Consider the following 17,765-nt stretch of genomic DNA (forward strand, 5'->3'; position numbering starts at 1 on the left):
GGCACACACATACGCTTATTCTGTTAAATATTTAAGTGTTTAAGTGTTTTAATTACACACACACACACACACATATATATATATATATATAATTGTAATAATGTCTAATATAATATAAAATTGTTTGTCTTCGTATTTTTAAGCAGATGGTATAAAGTATAGAAATCTGACCACGGATGGTTTTATGTACTGTTTATGCTTCACAGAATTAAAAAAATAATAATAATAATGAAATGAGGCAATAAAACTATAAGTAGTTTGCTGTTTAAAAAGGTCATTTAAGGTCATCTCAAGGTCAAAGTATCATTTAAATTAAATAAATAAATAAGCCCATTCCTTTTTTCTCTGCTGCCTCTATGTACCATAACTACAAAATCAATACAAAATATCAGAATACTTGTACGGAGCAATTTCATGAACACAAACCCTCATATGCCTCAAACGGGCATGGCATGGACATCATTGTTCTTTTGAATCTCACAAATCTCACAGTTTCGTTACTCCATTGAACTCTGTCTGTCTTATGATTGCTAGGACTTAGATATCGTATTTCCATTCCAAGATTCTCCTATGCACTGGCCAGTTCCTTATTTGCCTACAATGAGCGATGTAATAGGCAATTGCTGATATAATCCCCCTCCCAACCAAACAACATGGGCAACCAAAAGCAATCTGACTGCATATCATTGTCTGCCTATATTGAGTGTTTCCAGACACTCAGATACCTGGTGATGATGGGCAGGCGTCAGAAATGATTAAGTATAGAATAAGAGAGATATGCTGAGGTCCTGGCCTTATTTGAACATACATACTTTTGCATTGATGCGAGAGGGAGGGGCTGATGGCGGTGCTTTGGTATGCCACCATCTTGCCGCTCCACACAGTTAGCAGAGAACAGCTGTTCATTTGAAGCTGCCTGCACCTTTTCTTGACCCCATTTTGTTCTGCGCCGCAGCTGAGACAGAGGAGGAATTAGTTGTATTACTGTCGCCCCGTCGCTGTGTGTGTTTCTGTGATTCCACTTGTATTCTCTCCATTACGGTGGCCCCTCTGTCTGATTAGGCACAACACACTCACTAACATGCCAAATCACTAGTGCGTAGCACAGCCCAGAGCCCGGCTCTGGACATACACACTCACACATCCGCTCACACGCGCTCGAATACACACTTCCAAACCCTACCACCTGTCAGAATCACATCCGGAATGAAAAATAGGCTATTGATGTCCATTTATCTTTCATTTGGGAGCCTTTTTCAGTTCATACAATCCAGAATTTGCAAAAAAAGAAATCAAAAGAAATATCATGCTTAGATTAGAGATGGAGTTTGTCTCGTAAGGCAAGATCAAGACAAGAAATGCTCATATGTTTGGCCTCTTTCTGTTGTGTATTTTTCGAATGTATTTTCAATTATAAGAAATTACAAGACGTTCCCATAAAAAAAGAAAAGAAAAGGGCGACTTTCATCATAATGCATGAATAAAAATCTATTGCCACACTTTCTTCCATTGACTTGAAATTCAAAAGAGGGAAAATTCTAGCAAAATCACCTGCATTTCTTTTACAATATTCATTTAAACAAAGCTTTGGCTAAGTCATATTGATTGTGTTCTGATTTAAAAGTACCTGAGGCAGGGTGTCTCTAATCCGAAGGCTCTTTTAAAAATCACCTGGTCAGACAAATGGGACCTTTTAAAGGAGTATAATGTGTTCTTAAATTATTTTATTGATGGGAAGTGGGATGGCCTCCGCAGGTACCCATACAAATGTTTGGAGCACGCTGTGAAAGGGTCAATTTGTGCTCCATTTTCCATTTCTTCATTATCTGCCTTTAAAGCCGTGCTGAGTAGCTCAATAGGGCTGCAAGAAACTTCCACCCTCGTGCATTTACCACTGCCAGCGTTGGCCTCCCTGTCGATTTTTAAATGCTTTAATCGCCAAATCATAATTTGTAGTAAATTGTGTTTGTCGAAAATAACACTTTATAAGGTTTAGATATGCGAAAGTGAAATATATGCATATTATATATTCTACAAAGAAACATAGCTAAGGACTTATTGAAAACACTGGATGTTTTGCAATTAAAAAATAGCTTAACTGTAGCTCGACTTACTTAAAAGCTACTTTTGCTGTTGCTATATATATATATATATATATATATATATATATATATATATATATATATATATATATATATATATATATATATATTACTAAGGATTAATGACTGAGGATTCTTTGTATTTTCTGTCAATTTGCAATCAAGCCAAATAACAGGGTTACTTTTGTTCCCCTGTGGGTTTATTAGCAGTGGTGCCTGTATGACCCTGGCGTGAATGGGCTGAATAGCATCTCCAAATGACAGGTTAAAATGCACTTCCACTTACATTTAAACTTCCATGTAGGCACTTCAATTTAATAATGCAGTCATCATTTGTAAATGACTCCTCTTTCAGAGTCCATTAAGAAGATTTTTGTCCTCTATTGAACTGAGAGTCAATAGGTGTGTAATAAGGAAGTGCGGCCCATGTGACTCAGAGGATTGTGGGGGTGTGGGGGCTGATGAGAGATTGCTCTATGGACAGGCTAATTAACGTCTGCTTGCCCAGACTCGTGGTAAAGTGGCACATTTGTGCTGTAGCAGAAAGAGACTTGGGTTGTAGATTAGTGGAAAAATGGGCTCTTAATTAGCTGCTAACAGTAGGTGACGCTTACAAATGGAGAATAAGTTAGTCATCAACTGTGTTAGGCAATTCGTAAGTGAATTTATTTTTTATTTTTGTTTGTTATTATTTTAATTCTCTCATATGGAGTGGTGGAAAGCTGGAGAGCATGGAGGACACACATTTACAAACTGTAAATGCGCCTTTAGTTGCTTTTCTTTTTACTTTATACAAATAAACGGTTGGTTTAGACATATAAGAATGACGAGTCAAGTCACAACCTTTATTTATATAGCACTTTATGCAATACAGATGGTGTCAAAGCAATCAGATTGTATCAGATTTTTCTCCTTATAAAAAGATGCATTACTCTGTTTCATAAGAGATCTTGTTTTGTCTTGTTGCTTTCTAGTGGATTAAATTAAAATGACAAGAAGCTCAAATGATTTTCTGATTTGACAAAATCCCTCTACTGTGGTAATATGTCACCCATAATAGCAAAACAATAAAATTACAGGATTTATCTGGAGCTTCAACCTTCATTTCAGAGCCTGCATCCTCTGGAGGTTCCATTTGTCAGCCACATACGTCATCGAAGTGGTCTCATTTAAGAAAAGTAACCATTAGATTGAAGAGTAAGAAAGAAATTACAGTGTTTTGCACCAAACAAGGAATATGAGTCAATTTTATACCATTGCTTTTCCTAAATGAGACCACCTCAGTGATGTATGCAGCCTACAAACATGACCTGTGGGGGACACAGCCTCCAAAATTAGACACAGCTAATATGACTAACAACAAACTGGTAAAAGGCCTGCTTGAGCAGTGATATCTATTCATCTGCCTCGGGTCTAAATAGGAAGCTGCTAAGCAAGCCTTCATGTCCCATGGCACTTTTCCATTGCCCTTGTGTGATTTTGCCAGTGTGTGGCTCAGACAGGCTAAATGTGGAGGTCTAAGGTGTTGAGCACAACATGGTCATATACAGACAGAGAAAAAGAGGGTCCCCCTGGCTCAAGCTTTTCACCGGAATGTATCTGCTGACCCGTGAACACCCCTCCTTTCTGACCTACACAAAAGTGGGAGTGGAGGACAAATGAGATCACAGCGGTCTGAATTAACTCAGAGAGTGCTCACTTTGGGTAGGGTTTGCTGGGCCACAGGCGGTAATGCTTCAGTATATTATTGTTGGCCAACCCAGAAGCTAGCATCACCCGGTGAAAAATACATCATTTTACTTCAATGAGTGAAAGTGACATGACATACAGCTAAGTGTCCCATACTCATAATTTGTGCTCTGTATTTAACCCATCCAAAGTGCACACACACAGCAGTGAACACACACACACACAGCAGTGAACACACACCCAGAGCAGTGGGCGGCCATTTATGATGTGTCGACCGGGGAGCAGTTGGGGATTCGGTGCACCTAAGTCGTGGTATTGCCGGCCCAAGATTCAAACCCACAACCCTAGGGTTAGGAGCCATACTCTCTAACCACTATAGGCCATGACTTCCCATGAAGCATATTACGGAGGTATTTTATAATGAAAAATAAAATGTTAAGATATCTTGACCTTATGTTATCACAGACCTCATTTCAGCCATTTGACCAAGAACCCATTGACTTCAGTATGACGAAACTGAAAGTGCCAAATGCTAACTTGTTTCTGCGTTTTGACATACAAAAATGCCATTCCGCAGCACTCTTTACTCACAGAGCCAGCTGGAGCGTGTTTGTTTTTGTAGAAGGTTGTTGTAGTTTACAACAGTAACCTATTGCAGTTTGGACATGGTTTTTGCTTCACATTATGCCCAAATTTAGGGAAGTGTAGAATTGTGTATTTCTCACCAAGAGCCAATCCATTCAGAAAAAAAAAAAAAAAAATCAATGCACTGAAAAAAAAAATATATATTATTGATATGCCATGATTCTATCCATAAATGTTTGAATGCTTTATTAGTTGTAACGTTTTTATGAGAACCTGTGCCATGCATTATTCCTTTTCTCAGCAAGGGAGTACTTTTAAAGCAATGACTCTGCGTGGCATTGGGCGTTAGCTGAAAGAAAGGTCACTGGTCTTTGCATGGTGCCAGCTGAAAGGGCTTCCAGTGTGATTCTGTAAGAGCTGAGTCACCTCTGAACCTCCGTGGCGCTCTACACCGGCAGCTCTACACCGGCAGATGAGACCCAAGACCCTTTTTCTTTTTGCATACTTAGGGGGATCAAATGACCAGTGAGAACTGAATTAGCAACATGTCTCCCTCAACGGGAGTCGATGTCAGGCGCTCATCCTTGTGATGCAAAGTGAGGCGCTGAATGAGGTCGAGCTTTGATTTGCTTATTTGGGATCGACTTGTACAATTACAGGGTGATGGAGTCTTTTGACCGGGAGCAGGGACGTGGCTTGGGTTTGTTGACTGTACTCTGTGTCTGGGTTAACTGAAGCTGAATGGACATAGGAGGCTGGTTAAGCACTGCTTATTGAGTCGCTTGTAGGACCCCATGAGACCTCAGAAACAACAATGGCAGAATTAATGGGTAAAGTGCAATGAGAATGTCAACGCGACGGGGAGCGTGCTCAGAGCAGAGCCGGCTCTTAAGGTGATTGTGTTGCCAAACGCCCGCGTTGGATCTTTTGCATTTGTTTGTGCGTTTGAATGTTTGAAAGCATCTGTTTTGTTGTTTTTTCGGTGTGAAGTCAAATGCCCTTTATTTGATTTGTCTCTAAACAGTTGCACAGGAAGCAGTCGAAGATATATTGTCGTTTATAGGTATATGCATATATCAATCCTACTCATACGTTTCTAAGGCCGCTAAATTATCAAAATGATCAAAACTTTGATGAAAGAAAACCTGTTGTACACAATTTACTACATGCCTTTGATAATTTTCACATTTTTAGCAAGTAAAAGGCCTTGTAATATATTTCTAAAAATGACGCCTGCAGGTTTGTGATAGAGTATCATTATTATAACAATAATACTAAGCTTTTAAATATTATCTTATTCGGAGACAACAGATTGACACAGGTGTGTGTGTGTATACATTTTTTGAAAGGTGTCGACCTAATTGGTTCATCAGGACTACATGAACTCCTGAGATGTCCATTACGAGATGATTTCATAACACTTTGCCTCTCTCCAGAGCTAAAAAAACCTTGTCAGACTCCGGAGAACTTCTGAGGAGATCCATCCATCAGTCTTAGTTAGGTCTAATGATGTGTCCATTTTGACACTTCAGAATCGGTCACGGCAAATTGCTCTGTCGGGAGGGAAAACACTGAGAGAGATAGCCTCGCCCTGATATAATTTGTCTCAGTAAATGACAAAACAGAGCAGGGAATAATATGTGAAGTCAAGTTTAGTGAGAGAGAAAATGGAAAAAAATTAGGGTTGTGAGGCACCTTAATGGATATCCTTGCAGCTGGATGAAAATGGGCTCGAGTAATGTGTCCTTAATGTGAGCCAGCCGGGTTTTTCGGAGTGTATCAAGAGAAAGGTGCCCTGTCATTTCAGCTAGCAATCACTTAATGGGGACGGTAAATCTCAACAAAATGGACATGCACTGTGCTATTTCTGGCTTCAGGAGATGGAGTGAGTGATTGGCTCTGGTGAAAAGAAAAAAAAATCAAAACAACGGAGGGGAAAAGTAACTTGAAAAAAAACAAAGAGGAGGACACAGAGCAAAAAAAAAAAAAGTAAAGAAAGAAAAGGCAGGGCCATCTTCCTAGGGTCTGCGTGCTGTTTGTGTTTTGCAAAAGTGCAGTGACAGTGACAGGAATTTCAATTATCTAATTACGGCAAAATGAAAAGACATAAATGTTGTGATTTCTGCTGTCTTTCATAGATCAATCTAATGTGCGTTCGCATTGAAAGTCGAGCGAAATGGAAGAGGCGAAGTGAGGCAGCGTCTCTTCAAATCATGCAATTAAAATGACAAATTAGTTTCTTGATATATTCATCTAAGTGGTTAAGTGGAAGGGTTTTATTCCATACTCAGTGCTGTGGAGCAGGGATGGGAGGGAGAATCGTCTGCATGCTCTTTTGATTAAGGCAGCCGCTTAAATGCCGGGAAAATGTTGAAAGCACTTGCCATACAAATTAGCCAACCGAAGGCTGCGAAATGAAATTCTAAAGAGTTGATTTAGGCATTTAGGAGGATGCGCCTGGCAGCTTAAAGGATTCATAGACTTTCTCAGGCAGTGTGCATTATGTTGGAGGGGTCAGGGCTGAACACTGGTTTGTGTTTTTTTTACCATTATGAAAGGGCAAGCTGCTGAAAGAGAGACACTGGAAACACAAATGATTTCAATATCCTTTTGACCTAACCGAAGTAGTTCTATCTATCTATCTATCTATCTATCTATCTATCTATACAGTCCATCAGTTCTTTAACTGTCTGTTGGTGCATTTGTCTGTCTATTTATGCTATACTTATATGCAGTCTATGTCTATATATGCTGTTTTCTACAATAAAGACAGAACTGAAAATAAATCCACACAATCTGATAGAACTAGGCTAGCATTAGTGGCATTGCATTTTTTTTTTTCATCTGTCATGCAACTGCATATAACTGTCCCTCAAAGGTAGTGAGAATCCTTTGAAGGTCTGTTAGGATTATTCTTTATTTCCGTGCATCCGCAGAGTAGCTAGACATTTGTTATCATTAATGTTTGCTTTAATACACGTGTCATAACAAATTCATGTTCTGAAAAGCCAGCTGCATTTGAGAAAGAAATGCTTCACTCTCACTGAGACGTATTGTCCACTTTGAGAGCCCCGAATGATATCAAATGCCCCTCTGCTGCCTCAGTTGAAACGGAACAAAATAGGCGGTGGTCTATAAAAATGAAGTTAGACGTAAGTACGGCACTCACATCTTTGAAAAAAACCCTTTCCTGTTGCATTTTGTAGTCGCCAATTGGTCCGAGCAACTTGCTCTAATGCAGGTAATGGATCCACTGTGGTCCTTTCATCTTCGGGACCATGTGCGGGAGATGGGAGAGGAGCCCTTCTGGAGGAGAAAACAACTCTAACACACATAAGGGCGAGGGAAAGCAAAGCTAAGCTAGTTCTCAATAGGGCGGTTGTAAGTTTGACTCAAATGTAGAGGAAATCGGAGGTGTTTTAGCATACATATTGCGTAAATCTGCGAAAGGCCCATACAGCAAATGGCTGGATGAATAATGGTTTGGTTATTGGTATCGGTTATTTATTTAATTTATAATACCTGATTATTTTGAAGCGAACATGTACATGTATTCATTTAACAGTTGGTTTTATATCAGCTGATGGAACAAGCGTGTTCATTACATTTTCTATTTGTCTTGTGTGATCACTTTATTTAGATAGAATAACTCCTCAAATTTGCCCTGTGGATGTTTTAAAAAGTTTTGAATGGAAATCATGTGGGATCTTCTAGTAGTACCTGGAATTGGTAGGTTGCAAATGTATATGAAACAGATTTCATATGTCTAGATATTAGCAGAGCATGAAAACACACAATAAAATTCAAATTTGGTTTTGAAAATGGAATTGTTCCATGCTAGGCCCAACGGCAATCCAGATTTTCCGCTCGGCCTCTTCCTAACTAAAGGCCGGCCTGCGGCGTCCGCTCAATGGAAAGCCTCCAGTCATCAGGATTTGTAGATAGTTCTGTTTCTTCAGCAGATTCCTAATTCACAAAACTAGCTCTAGCTGATTGGCTTTGTTTTCGGCTGTTCTATTGTTTCAGCGCTTCGCTTAGCCTTTCCCCCGTTCTCTCTATTCACCCGCTAAACGCTAGTGCTAAGAGCTGCTGGAAAGCTGCCTGTACAGCCATTATAGGGCCCTGGCGTATTTATTAAGACTTCATTTAGGGGTTTGATAAAGGTAAGTGTTGCTACTTTTAATAGCTAGCTTATCAGATTGCTTGTTGGAACAGTGGATCTTTGATGATTGATTTCTTTGTGTTTGGCTCTCGTTTGTTTTCTGCTTTTCTTCAGTATTTATTTGGAAAACCCTCCAAGAATACAATGATTACATGAACATCTGTCAGGTTTAACTCAATAATGTAGTGTTAACTCTAAGATAACTGCTTGGAAAACAAAATATTATAATATGAGAATAAAAAAAAATACAAAAATAAAACTTGTTAGTTGATGAAAATTAAAAATTGAGTTGGAAATATTTTTTAAATACACTAAATGACCAGTAAATTTTCCGTCAAGTTTGCTGGTATTTCCTTCAATCGTGAAACACAAAACTGCAATGAAATGCATATTTTTATAACACTTATTTAAAAAAAAAATAATAACAATAATCAATATATAAAATTATTTCATATCACATTGGGGCATATTTGTATGCACTATTCTACTAAATTGTACTGTATATTTATATAAAATACATATACCTTTATTTTTTTATCTTTTTATATCTTTATTTATATTTTTTCAAATATTTTAATCATTTAAAAATGATATTATTAATAAATTATTATAACAGACTGTCAGAACCTTTTTACATGAACACATTTCTACACTCATTTAGAAAATCACATCATTTTATGTAATGATTTTTTTATTATTTTATACTAATGATGAAGTTTAATTTCAATTATAAATAATAATAATAATAATGCATTTTATTTCATGGTGCCCAAGGTAACTTGGGCAATATACAGGTCACTGCATAAGACAAAACACACAACAAACAAACAGCATATACCTATAAAGTGCATTTAAGTCTCAATAAAACATGTTATAAAAAAGCATGTATAAAAAGATATGTCTTAAGACGCGTTTTAAAAGTCAACAAGCACTGGCTATTTCGAACATCGAGGGGAAGAGAGTTCTATAGGTGGGGGGCAACATAGCTAAAAGATCTGGCACCCATAGTAGTAAGTCGAATCCGAGGTACCACAAGAGAAATTGAAGATGAAGATCTAAGTGCATGTGAAGGAGTTTAAACGTGGAGAAAGTTGAGTAAGGTATTGTGGTGCAAGATTATGAAGTGCCTTAAAAGTGAGTAGCAAGATTTTGATATCAACTCTATATTTTACTGGAAACCAGTGCAATTGCTGGAGAACCGGAGAAATGTGATCATATAAATAAATTAATAAATATTTATCTTTAGTCTTTCTGAACATATTCTAAGAGTATGAGTCACCTTTTTTTTTTCTTTTTTTTACAATTAGAAGTTGAACTATATGGCGCCCTCTACTGAATGGTTATCAAAAACAGTTTTTACCTCTTTCTGTGTATGTCCACATCCATACATTCATAAATGTACAATTCTTGTCAATATTTGAATGGCGATGAGTCAAACACACCCCAGCAAACAGAATTTAAAGCACATCAATTCGAAAACTTGATATACTGCACCAATGCTTTTTTCTAAATAAGCATTTTCCTATTTACCATAATTGCAAACTATTCCGGCCAGTTCATCTGATAGCTCTGTTAGCCTTAACCTGAAAAGAAGAATGAGAGAGTGATAGAGAGTAGCCTCCTGATTCTGACCCCTCAGCTCACTCAGAGGAAGTAATGTGTTCATTACAATTTAATTACAGACACTTACATGTCTCAATAGTGCAGGAGTCTACTCTGGTCTCTCGAAGCTAATGCAACCCTGACCTTTATGTGTGTGTGCATTAATTCATGTATCCATATGTCTGATTGTATTTGTGCCCATAAATGTCTGTGTGCTTTTGTTTTTAGTCTGTCTGAGGTGCAGAATGTACAGCTTCATGGGAGGAGGGCTGTTTTGTGCAGGAGTGGGCAATATACTCCTGATTGTTTCCACAGCAACAGATTACTGGATGCAGTACCGTCATTCGAACAACTACATGCATCAGGGGCTGTGGAGATACTGCATGCCCGGAAAATGCTTCACACACACTGACAGCATTGGTGAGATTTATAGTCAGAGCGGCAAGAAATTTAAAGAAGAAATTTGTGTGTGTGTGTGTGTGTGTGTGTGTGCTTTAAAGTTGATGTTGTTCCCTAGATCTTTATATTTTATTTCACGTATGTGGAAATGAGCTGGTGATAACATGACCTTTGACCTTCTGACATGTGTGTGTTTGTGTGTGTGTACAGCATACTGGGATGCTACACGAGCGTTCATGATCTTGTCTCTGTTGGCCTGCTTCTTTGGCATCATCATCGGTATTATGGCCTTCATCCACTACTCATCCTTTGACAGGTTTAATAAAACCTTTGCTGCAGGCATTCTGTTCTTCATTTCATGTGAGTTGCCTTTCTTTTTGCTTAAATATAAACTTGAAATGTTAGATAATTTGTCATATTAATGCTTTTTAAAATATGATATTTTACAAAGTGTTTACAACTAGTTGTTGCATGTAATCATAGAGAAATAAAAATGTTGTTGTATTGTTTTCTTTTGTTATTATTAACCTGCAATTCATGGAACATGGAAATTGTAATAGTGTTAAAAATTATTAAAAATATGAAATTATATTTAATACTTATATTAAAGGTTCATATTTAATAATACATTAGAAATAAACATATTTTTTATTATTTTTTTAAACAAAAATCCTGCTTTTTTTCCCTTTTTCTCTGTAAGGCTTTTTTGTGTTTCTGGCCATGGCTGTGTACACTGGAGTTACAATAAATTACTATGGTAAACGCTATGGTAACTGGAGGTTCTCCTGGTCTTACATCATTGGCTGGGTGTCTGTTGTGCTCACTTTCTTTTCAGGTAATGACAGTTTTGCAGTCTGAAAAATGCACCTAAATGATCTACTTTATTCTTTTGCATTTTCTACATTAGTTTTAAATGGTGTGTATAAGGCATGATCAACTGACATAGGTATTTTTTACTTTAAAAGTTATTTAAAAAAATCTAAACCCACCCTGTTTTTGACTTCATCTATTAATTTGATTTTTTTTTTTTTTTTTTTTTTCAATGTAGGAATTTTCTACATGTGTGCATACCGGATGCATGAATGCCCCAGAAGCTCAAATCCTCACTAGAAAACTGGGCTTTATTATCATCAATATTGGAAGCCACTTCAGTATCAAACATCTCATGAAAATAAGAACCAAGTACATATTAAATGAAGAATCATAGATAGAATAGCAATGTGTGAACACTTACAATCTTGCTGTCTATATTATGAAAAACTGTACAAAACAACTGGTGGAGAATCTGATTATAAGATGAAAAAACATTCAAAATAATGATTATTTCTCTTTGTTTTGCCTTCATACATTTTTTTCCCTGTCCTTCATTCATTCTTTCTATCTTTCTAAAAAAAATAAAGTGGTTCTACAATAAAAAAAAATAATAATAAATGGATGCTATCAGACATATAGAATGTGTGTATTAAACTATATTTTTAAGATATGTAATGGCATGGAATTACACAATAAACTGGTCTGCTCTCAGTGTGAGGAGCGCGAGCTAATGCCAAGCCTCTTACAGAAACGCACCACTTAGGTGTGACGCAGTGGCGTGCTGTCTCCCAATTTCACTTGATTAAATGGCTATTAAAAGCTGCTTAACTGCCTCTGGATGTGGATTCTATCGACTTCTCAAGTAAAGGCGATTCCATCACCTTTAGTAGCCTACATTTACTTTAGCGTTTTGCCATAAAAAGCAACTTGTTACCATGATTCGTTAGCAGGTGCCCCAGTTAATAATGACAGTGCTGCAAAATCACATCAAATACTTGAATAAACAAACGTCATGTAACAGGTAGGCCTGTTTTGTTCAATTCAGGAGAATCTTTAGCAAATTTTCGTATAATATGCACGAAATCGTTTTCTTAATCGATATTTGTGTCTCAATAAAACATACATGAACATCGCTGAGAGATTTACTTTAGAGTCAAAATTTTTTAGAAGTGATCGCGTATAATTTATTGAATATAAACCCCACTCAAATAGTGTTAGATTTATTTTTATAAGTAGCCTAGGCAACATCATGATGTAGAGTAGCATAGACTATAAAATACTTCACAAATAACTAAGCTAATAAATCTGAAAAGATAATTGCATGCATTGAGTGACAAAGATACTTATTAAATGACTAGAAACTCATTAAAACTGAGCAACTCTGTTTTGTAATTTAGACGGTCTTCAGTTTTCTTGGAATACACCAACACTACTAATGAGGCCATGTCTTACATTTTCAAGATTACTGTATTTTCGTGACCAATTGACTTGACTTGAGTAATTAATTTGTTCTAGCCCATCTGATCAAATGGAAATCCTGCGGTCGAGGATTACTACTTCCGCTCTAACATCCAACCTAATTACCTAATTGCATTGCTGCAAGACTTCTGCCAATAATGAAACACTTTTACCATTAGCCCCCGTGATTGCAGATGTGATGACAACACGATATCAACAAATTACCGCTCCATCAGTTGAGAAACTGAAGCACACTTGTATCCTCGCAGATTTCAATATCTACAATTAAATCCTATTTCACCGAAGCCCTGTTGCCCTGTATCGTCACATGAAATAATAATAATAATAAAAATTATACCAAACAGTCTTCATGTTGCCTCACCGATAGGCTAAATAATAATAAAAAATAAATAAATACATAAATAAAAAATAAAGAACACGTGAAACACCAAGAAATTAGAAACACGGACGTTTAAATAGGCTAATCGCTTTCCTTTTGTTAATTTTTCACGAAGGATTACTACTACTACCTACTTATTTTTATGTTAAAATATGAATAATACAGAACTAACCTTATATATTTTGGTATTGTTATAGTAAAATTGTAAACAATGTTTTTTTTTTTTTTTGCAGATTGATTATCATAGATTTCCTATCTGTAAGATTTAGTTGGTGTAGCGAAACCGTGGTTAATTTGTTGTCTTTGTAGTAAAACCAAGTTAATTTTCGTATAAGGGTAGCGAAGAAATTTCTATTTGTAACGGTCATAACTGAAAGAAGTGGCATTATAACATTTAAAATGTATAACGTTGGGTTCAATTCACATATAATTAGCTGTTTTGTATAATTATTTTAAGTTGGTAATTTTAATAGCGATCCGAAATGTCTTTTTTTAAATATATAACAAGATTTTTTTTTTTTTTCAACCTCAATAATTTGTTGTTCTGTTTGGTTTTTGTACATTTTTGAGGTAACAATCCGAAAGAAAATTTAAATACAGAAATGGCGAAGACGAGTTTAAATTGTAACGGTGGTAACCGAAGCTTCAGATGGACTCTAACAGGTGCGTGCGGAGCATTATTCTGACTTCTTTAAACGCTGCCAGCCCTTTGTTAAGATTCTTGACAGGTCCACGCGCCTTTTAAGCCAGTGTACAGTGAAAGTGCAGGCTTATGTCTGAGTGACTGTTGCGGGGGACAGGGCTCTTGTAGCGAGGCTTTTTCAGCACCACGGGGAGCGACCCTGCCGCTCCTCCAGCCGCCTGCATAATTAATCCATAAAGAAGTCGTTCAATCCTCCGCCCAGCCATCGCGCCATTGGTTGAGTGCTAATCTACTTCCTGATTTGCTGCTGTCAGTCTCGATCCAAATAAATAGTAATGTACCTGTGCCACCGTGCACAGGTTGCCAACGAGACTACGTTCCAGCTTTAAAGGTCCTGAAGACTGGGACAAACTGAGTGATTTTTTTTGTTTGTGACACAGGCATCAAAAGCTCCACGGATTGTCCGTGTTGTTGTTGTTTTTTTTTACTTTTGAGATGAATCTGAACTATACTTCTCCCGTCCTCCAGATGCCGGCTCAAAGGTCAACGTCGTTCTTCATTGAAGATATTTTACTACATAAACCTAAACCTTTGCGAGAGGTGTTTCCCTCGCCCTTTTCAAACTCTCTTGCCTCCCGGATGCCTCTTATAGAGTATGGATATCCACTTATGCCTACGCCGATACTGGCTCCTCATCCGCATCATCCGTTACACAAACCTGAACACCATCCGTACTTTTTCACCTCCGGTAAGTAGCAGTCGTTACATTTAAACTCAGGCCTTTTACATGAAGTGAAGAATTGTGCATATTAAATACATTTAATGGATGTATGTTTTATTTATGTATTTTGTCTGTATGGCTATAAATGGAAGATATGACCGCTAACAAAAACATTAAACAGGCCTACGTCAGTCAAGTTAATCTTTTAGAAATCATTCCATATACTGAAAGTTAATGTATTGTAAATTGGTACAGTGGAAAAAACAGCCAAGTTCCAAATATTATAGGATATCAATTAACCTAAATTTAGCTTCGTGTTTAAATAAATTGGTTTTATTCAAGTCAAAGTATTATTTAATATGGTTTTATCACTGTGACTGTATCCGATTGCACGATTGTATTTTCTAAATTCGTAAATAATTTTTAGTAACCACTTTTTAGCATGATCTTATAGCATAGAACCATGTTTTTATCGGGGTAATAATAATAATAATACACTATATGTAATATTTCTGGGCCTGTAATATCTGGGCCTATGGCTTTTATTTTTTTAGGATTATTTTCCCATTAAAACAGCATTTATTTCGTTTACTTTTTTCTAATTGGTTTATTTATTTAAGGGGAAAAAATCAGCTCGATTAAAATAAGAAATACATTTTTCTAATTTATGTTGTAGCCTACGTGTTTTTCGCTTTCCGTTTTGAATTCACTGTGCTGTTAACTTTAAAACGCGACTGAAACATAAACATGGACATTTTTCTGCAAGGCTGCAAGCTTAATTTTAAATTTGAACAAAATGTATTAATGGTTACCATTATGTTCCCATTGCAAAAGGAATGCAGATGCCTGCATTATTTCAGCATCATCCCGAATTACCAGGGAAGCACTGCAGACGCAGAAAGGCCAGGACAGTATTCTCAGACTCACAGTTATCCGGACTCGAGAAAAGGTTCGAGATCCAGAGATATCTGTCCACACCTGAGCGCGTGGAACTGGCCACGGCGCTCAGTCTATCGGAAACACAGGTAATAACGCTATTGTTAAATAATATATATATATATTAAGGTCGTACGTGTTAACAAAACTTTTATGAAAACGAATCAGGAGATCATTAAGGCTTATAATTCGTTTGCCTTACGTAGGTAAAGACGTGGTTTCAAAACCGGAGGATGAAGCATAAAAAACAACTGAGGAAAACACAAGACGACCAAAAAACCCCAAACGATGTAGACAGATCGCTGGAGAACACGAGCGAGAGCGAAATGCACGAGAAAAGTACAGACGGTAAAAACGGCATGAGTCCGGACAGATACACGCTGGATGACAATGAAGATGATGTCGATATTGAAGATGACATTTGCTCTCCTGAACATCTACTCTAGTATTATCATGGACAAAATTGTGAATATTAATTACAGTCTTTTAGATAGGAAATTATATATTGTTTTCTTTCTTTCTTTTCTTTTTTTGAGAGAGAGAGAGAGAGCATTAGTCTAATGTTATAGCCTACTGTTCAAGCGCTTAAGAAAATTATGGACAGCTCAAGGACATTAAAATGATGCGTGTCTATTCAACATTATTATTATTATTATAGTCATGGCTTTGTGTCTGACGACCCTTTTGTAAATTTGGAATGGATGGTAAGTAACGTAGCCTACTGACAGTCTGTAAATAGATTTATGATATGTACTTGATAAATAATCATTCGAGATATGTAACAATTTTCATTCCAACTAAAGTGTAACATTTGACATTTTCAGCACTTTCGCGGGACGATGATATTTGTTGGCATGTTGTGGACTGACATATTTATGAACTCTAAAACTGTGACATAATGTGTATAAACAAATGTACATTAACTGAATCATCTGACATTTCTTAAATGAGCTACGTCTTTTTTTTTTTTTTTCCTAATTCCTAATTTCCTCAAATTCATGAAAGCTGTGGGTTATCACAATTCCGAACAGGAGAGAAACGAATATACTAATGGTCCAGATACATAACGTCAATATTAATAACATTATCAATAACAACATAGGAGTAATATTAGCCATAATAATAAATAAAAAATCACATGGAAGATCAATTGATTTGTCAATAAAAACTAATTGCATCTAGATACAGATGCATAATTAAGCTCTGCTCTTTGTTCGTTATCTTTAACGTTATTTTCCCGCTTTCTTTATCATTTATACAAACTGGACACATAGCTAAATATAGATAAATGGCAATAACTTACTTTAAGTATTAGAATATGGGGCTCAGTGGTTGGTGTTTTTTTTACTGAATCAATCCCTGTTCTGAAATTAACCTTACAGCAGAGGTCTGAGTCTGAATGAGCATTTTTTTTTTGTATGAAAGTATTATGTATAGGTATGGCGTGAGAATATTGGAATTGTTCTATGACAGTCGATAAACCTTTTTAAACTCAAATTGTGCATCTTATTGACTATAACATTATTCCTATGTCGTGTAGGTCTAAGTATAGGCTAGTTTTAAAATGCCCTTTGCTTTGACTCACTGGACCATGTGTTCAGTTAGCCTTTTAATTTGAGGTGACATAAAGAACATAGCCTACATTTGATTAGTCTGATAACAGTGTTGCAGTTTCGTTTTTTTCAGTGTGTGAACTACTCGACTTTCACGGATGTTTAAAATTAATTATAAAATTAAATATAAAATATAAAAATAACATTTCCGTAGCCTACATAAATAGGCTACACTCTAAAAGGTAAATATATTTCGAAGCGACGAATTGTTTTACAATCGATGTATTTGTTATATTTCTTATCTGTAAATTTATAATAACGTGTTACAAATTGGCCAACAGTAGGACACCTTTTTGAAGTACTGTCCGAAACAGAGCGATCGCTCAGCCGTTGCTATGGTTACCTACTATGACGACTTCTGTTCTGTTAGCGCACTCTGAAAACTTGCTGTTACTGAAACTTTATTTACAAACACTGTTGACGCGTAGGCTATATATGGCTTCAACCTTTTTTGACTTCCGGTGAGAGGATTTAGTTCTTAACAAGAAGGCTACTTCGCAGCATGTTTGATAACATTTATTTAGACTCCTCTTAAAGTATCTTTTGCAACGCAACAGGTGTCCTAAAAATAACGAAGTTATTATTTTTATTGCTAAATAATTCTAAAGCTGATTTTTTTTAATCAAATATTTATGTTAACGC

At 36.5% G+C, this 17,765-nt stretch overlaps 2 protein-coding genes across 3 annotated transcripts; both read left to right on the forward strand.

The window, feature by feature from the left end:
• The first annotated feature begins 4,826 nt into the window (after positions 1-4,826).
• On the forward strand, positions 4,827-12,175 carry LOC113074660 (lens fiber membrane intrinsic protein-like). Of its 2 annotated transcripts, none has more exons than XM_026247534.1 (5): positions 4,827-5,269; positions 10,369-10,560; positions 10,750-10,899; positions 11,240-11,374; positions 11,588-12,175. In XM_026247534.1, exons 2-5 carry the CDS (start codon positions 10,386-10,388, stop codon positions 11,647-11,649), a joined length of 522 nt encoding a protein of 173 aa, XP_026103319.1. In that variant the 5' UTR covers positions 4,827-5,269; positions 10,369-10,385; the 3' UTR covers positions 11,650-12,175. The 2 variants fall into 2 exon arrangements, with proteins under 2 accessions (XP_026103319.1, XP_026103318.1); XM_026247533.1 differs by lacking the exon at positions 4,827-5,269 and adding an exon at positions 8,344-8,539.
• A 1,591-nt stretch (positions 12,176-13,766) lies between these two features.
• Positions 13,767-16,928, forward strand: LOC113074661 (brain-specific homeobox protein homolog). The gene is made up of 3 exons (XM_026247535.1): positions 13,767-14,601; positions 15,409-15,599; positions 15,717-16,928. Exons 1-3 carry the CDS (start codon positions 14,349-14,351, stop codon positions 15,954-15,956), a joined length of 684 nt encoding a protein of 227 aa, XP_026103320.1. The 5' UTR covers positions 13,767-14,348; the 3' UTR covers positions 15,957-16,928.
• Positions 16,929-17,765: the final 837 nt, after the last annotated feature.

Source organism: Carassius auratus, unplaced genomic scaffold, assembly GCF_003368295.1.
Source record: "Carassius auratus strain Wakin unplaced genomic scaffold, ASM336829v1 scaf_tig00015289, whole genome shotgun sequence".
NCBI classification, from domain to species: Eukaryota; Metazoa; Chordata; class Actinopteri; order Cypriniformes; family Cyprinidae; genus Carassius; species Carassius auratus.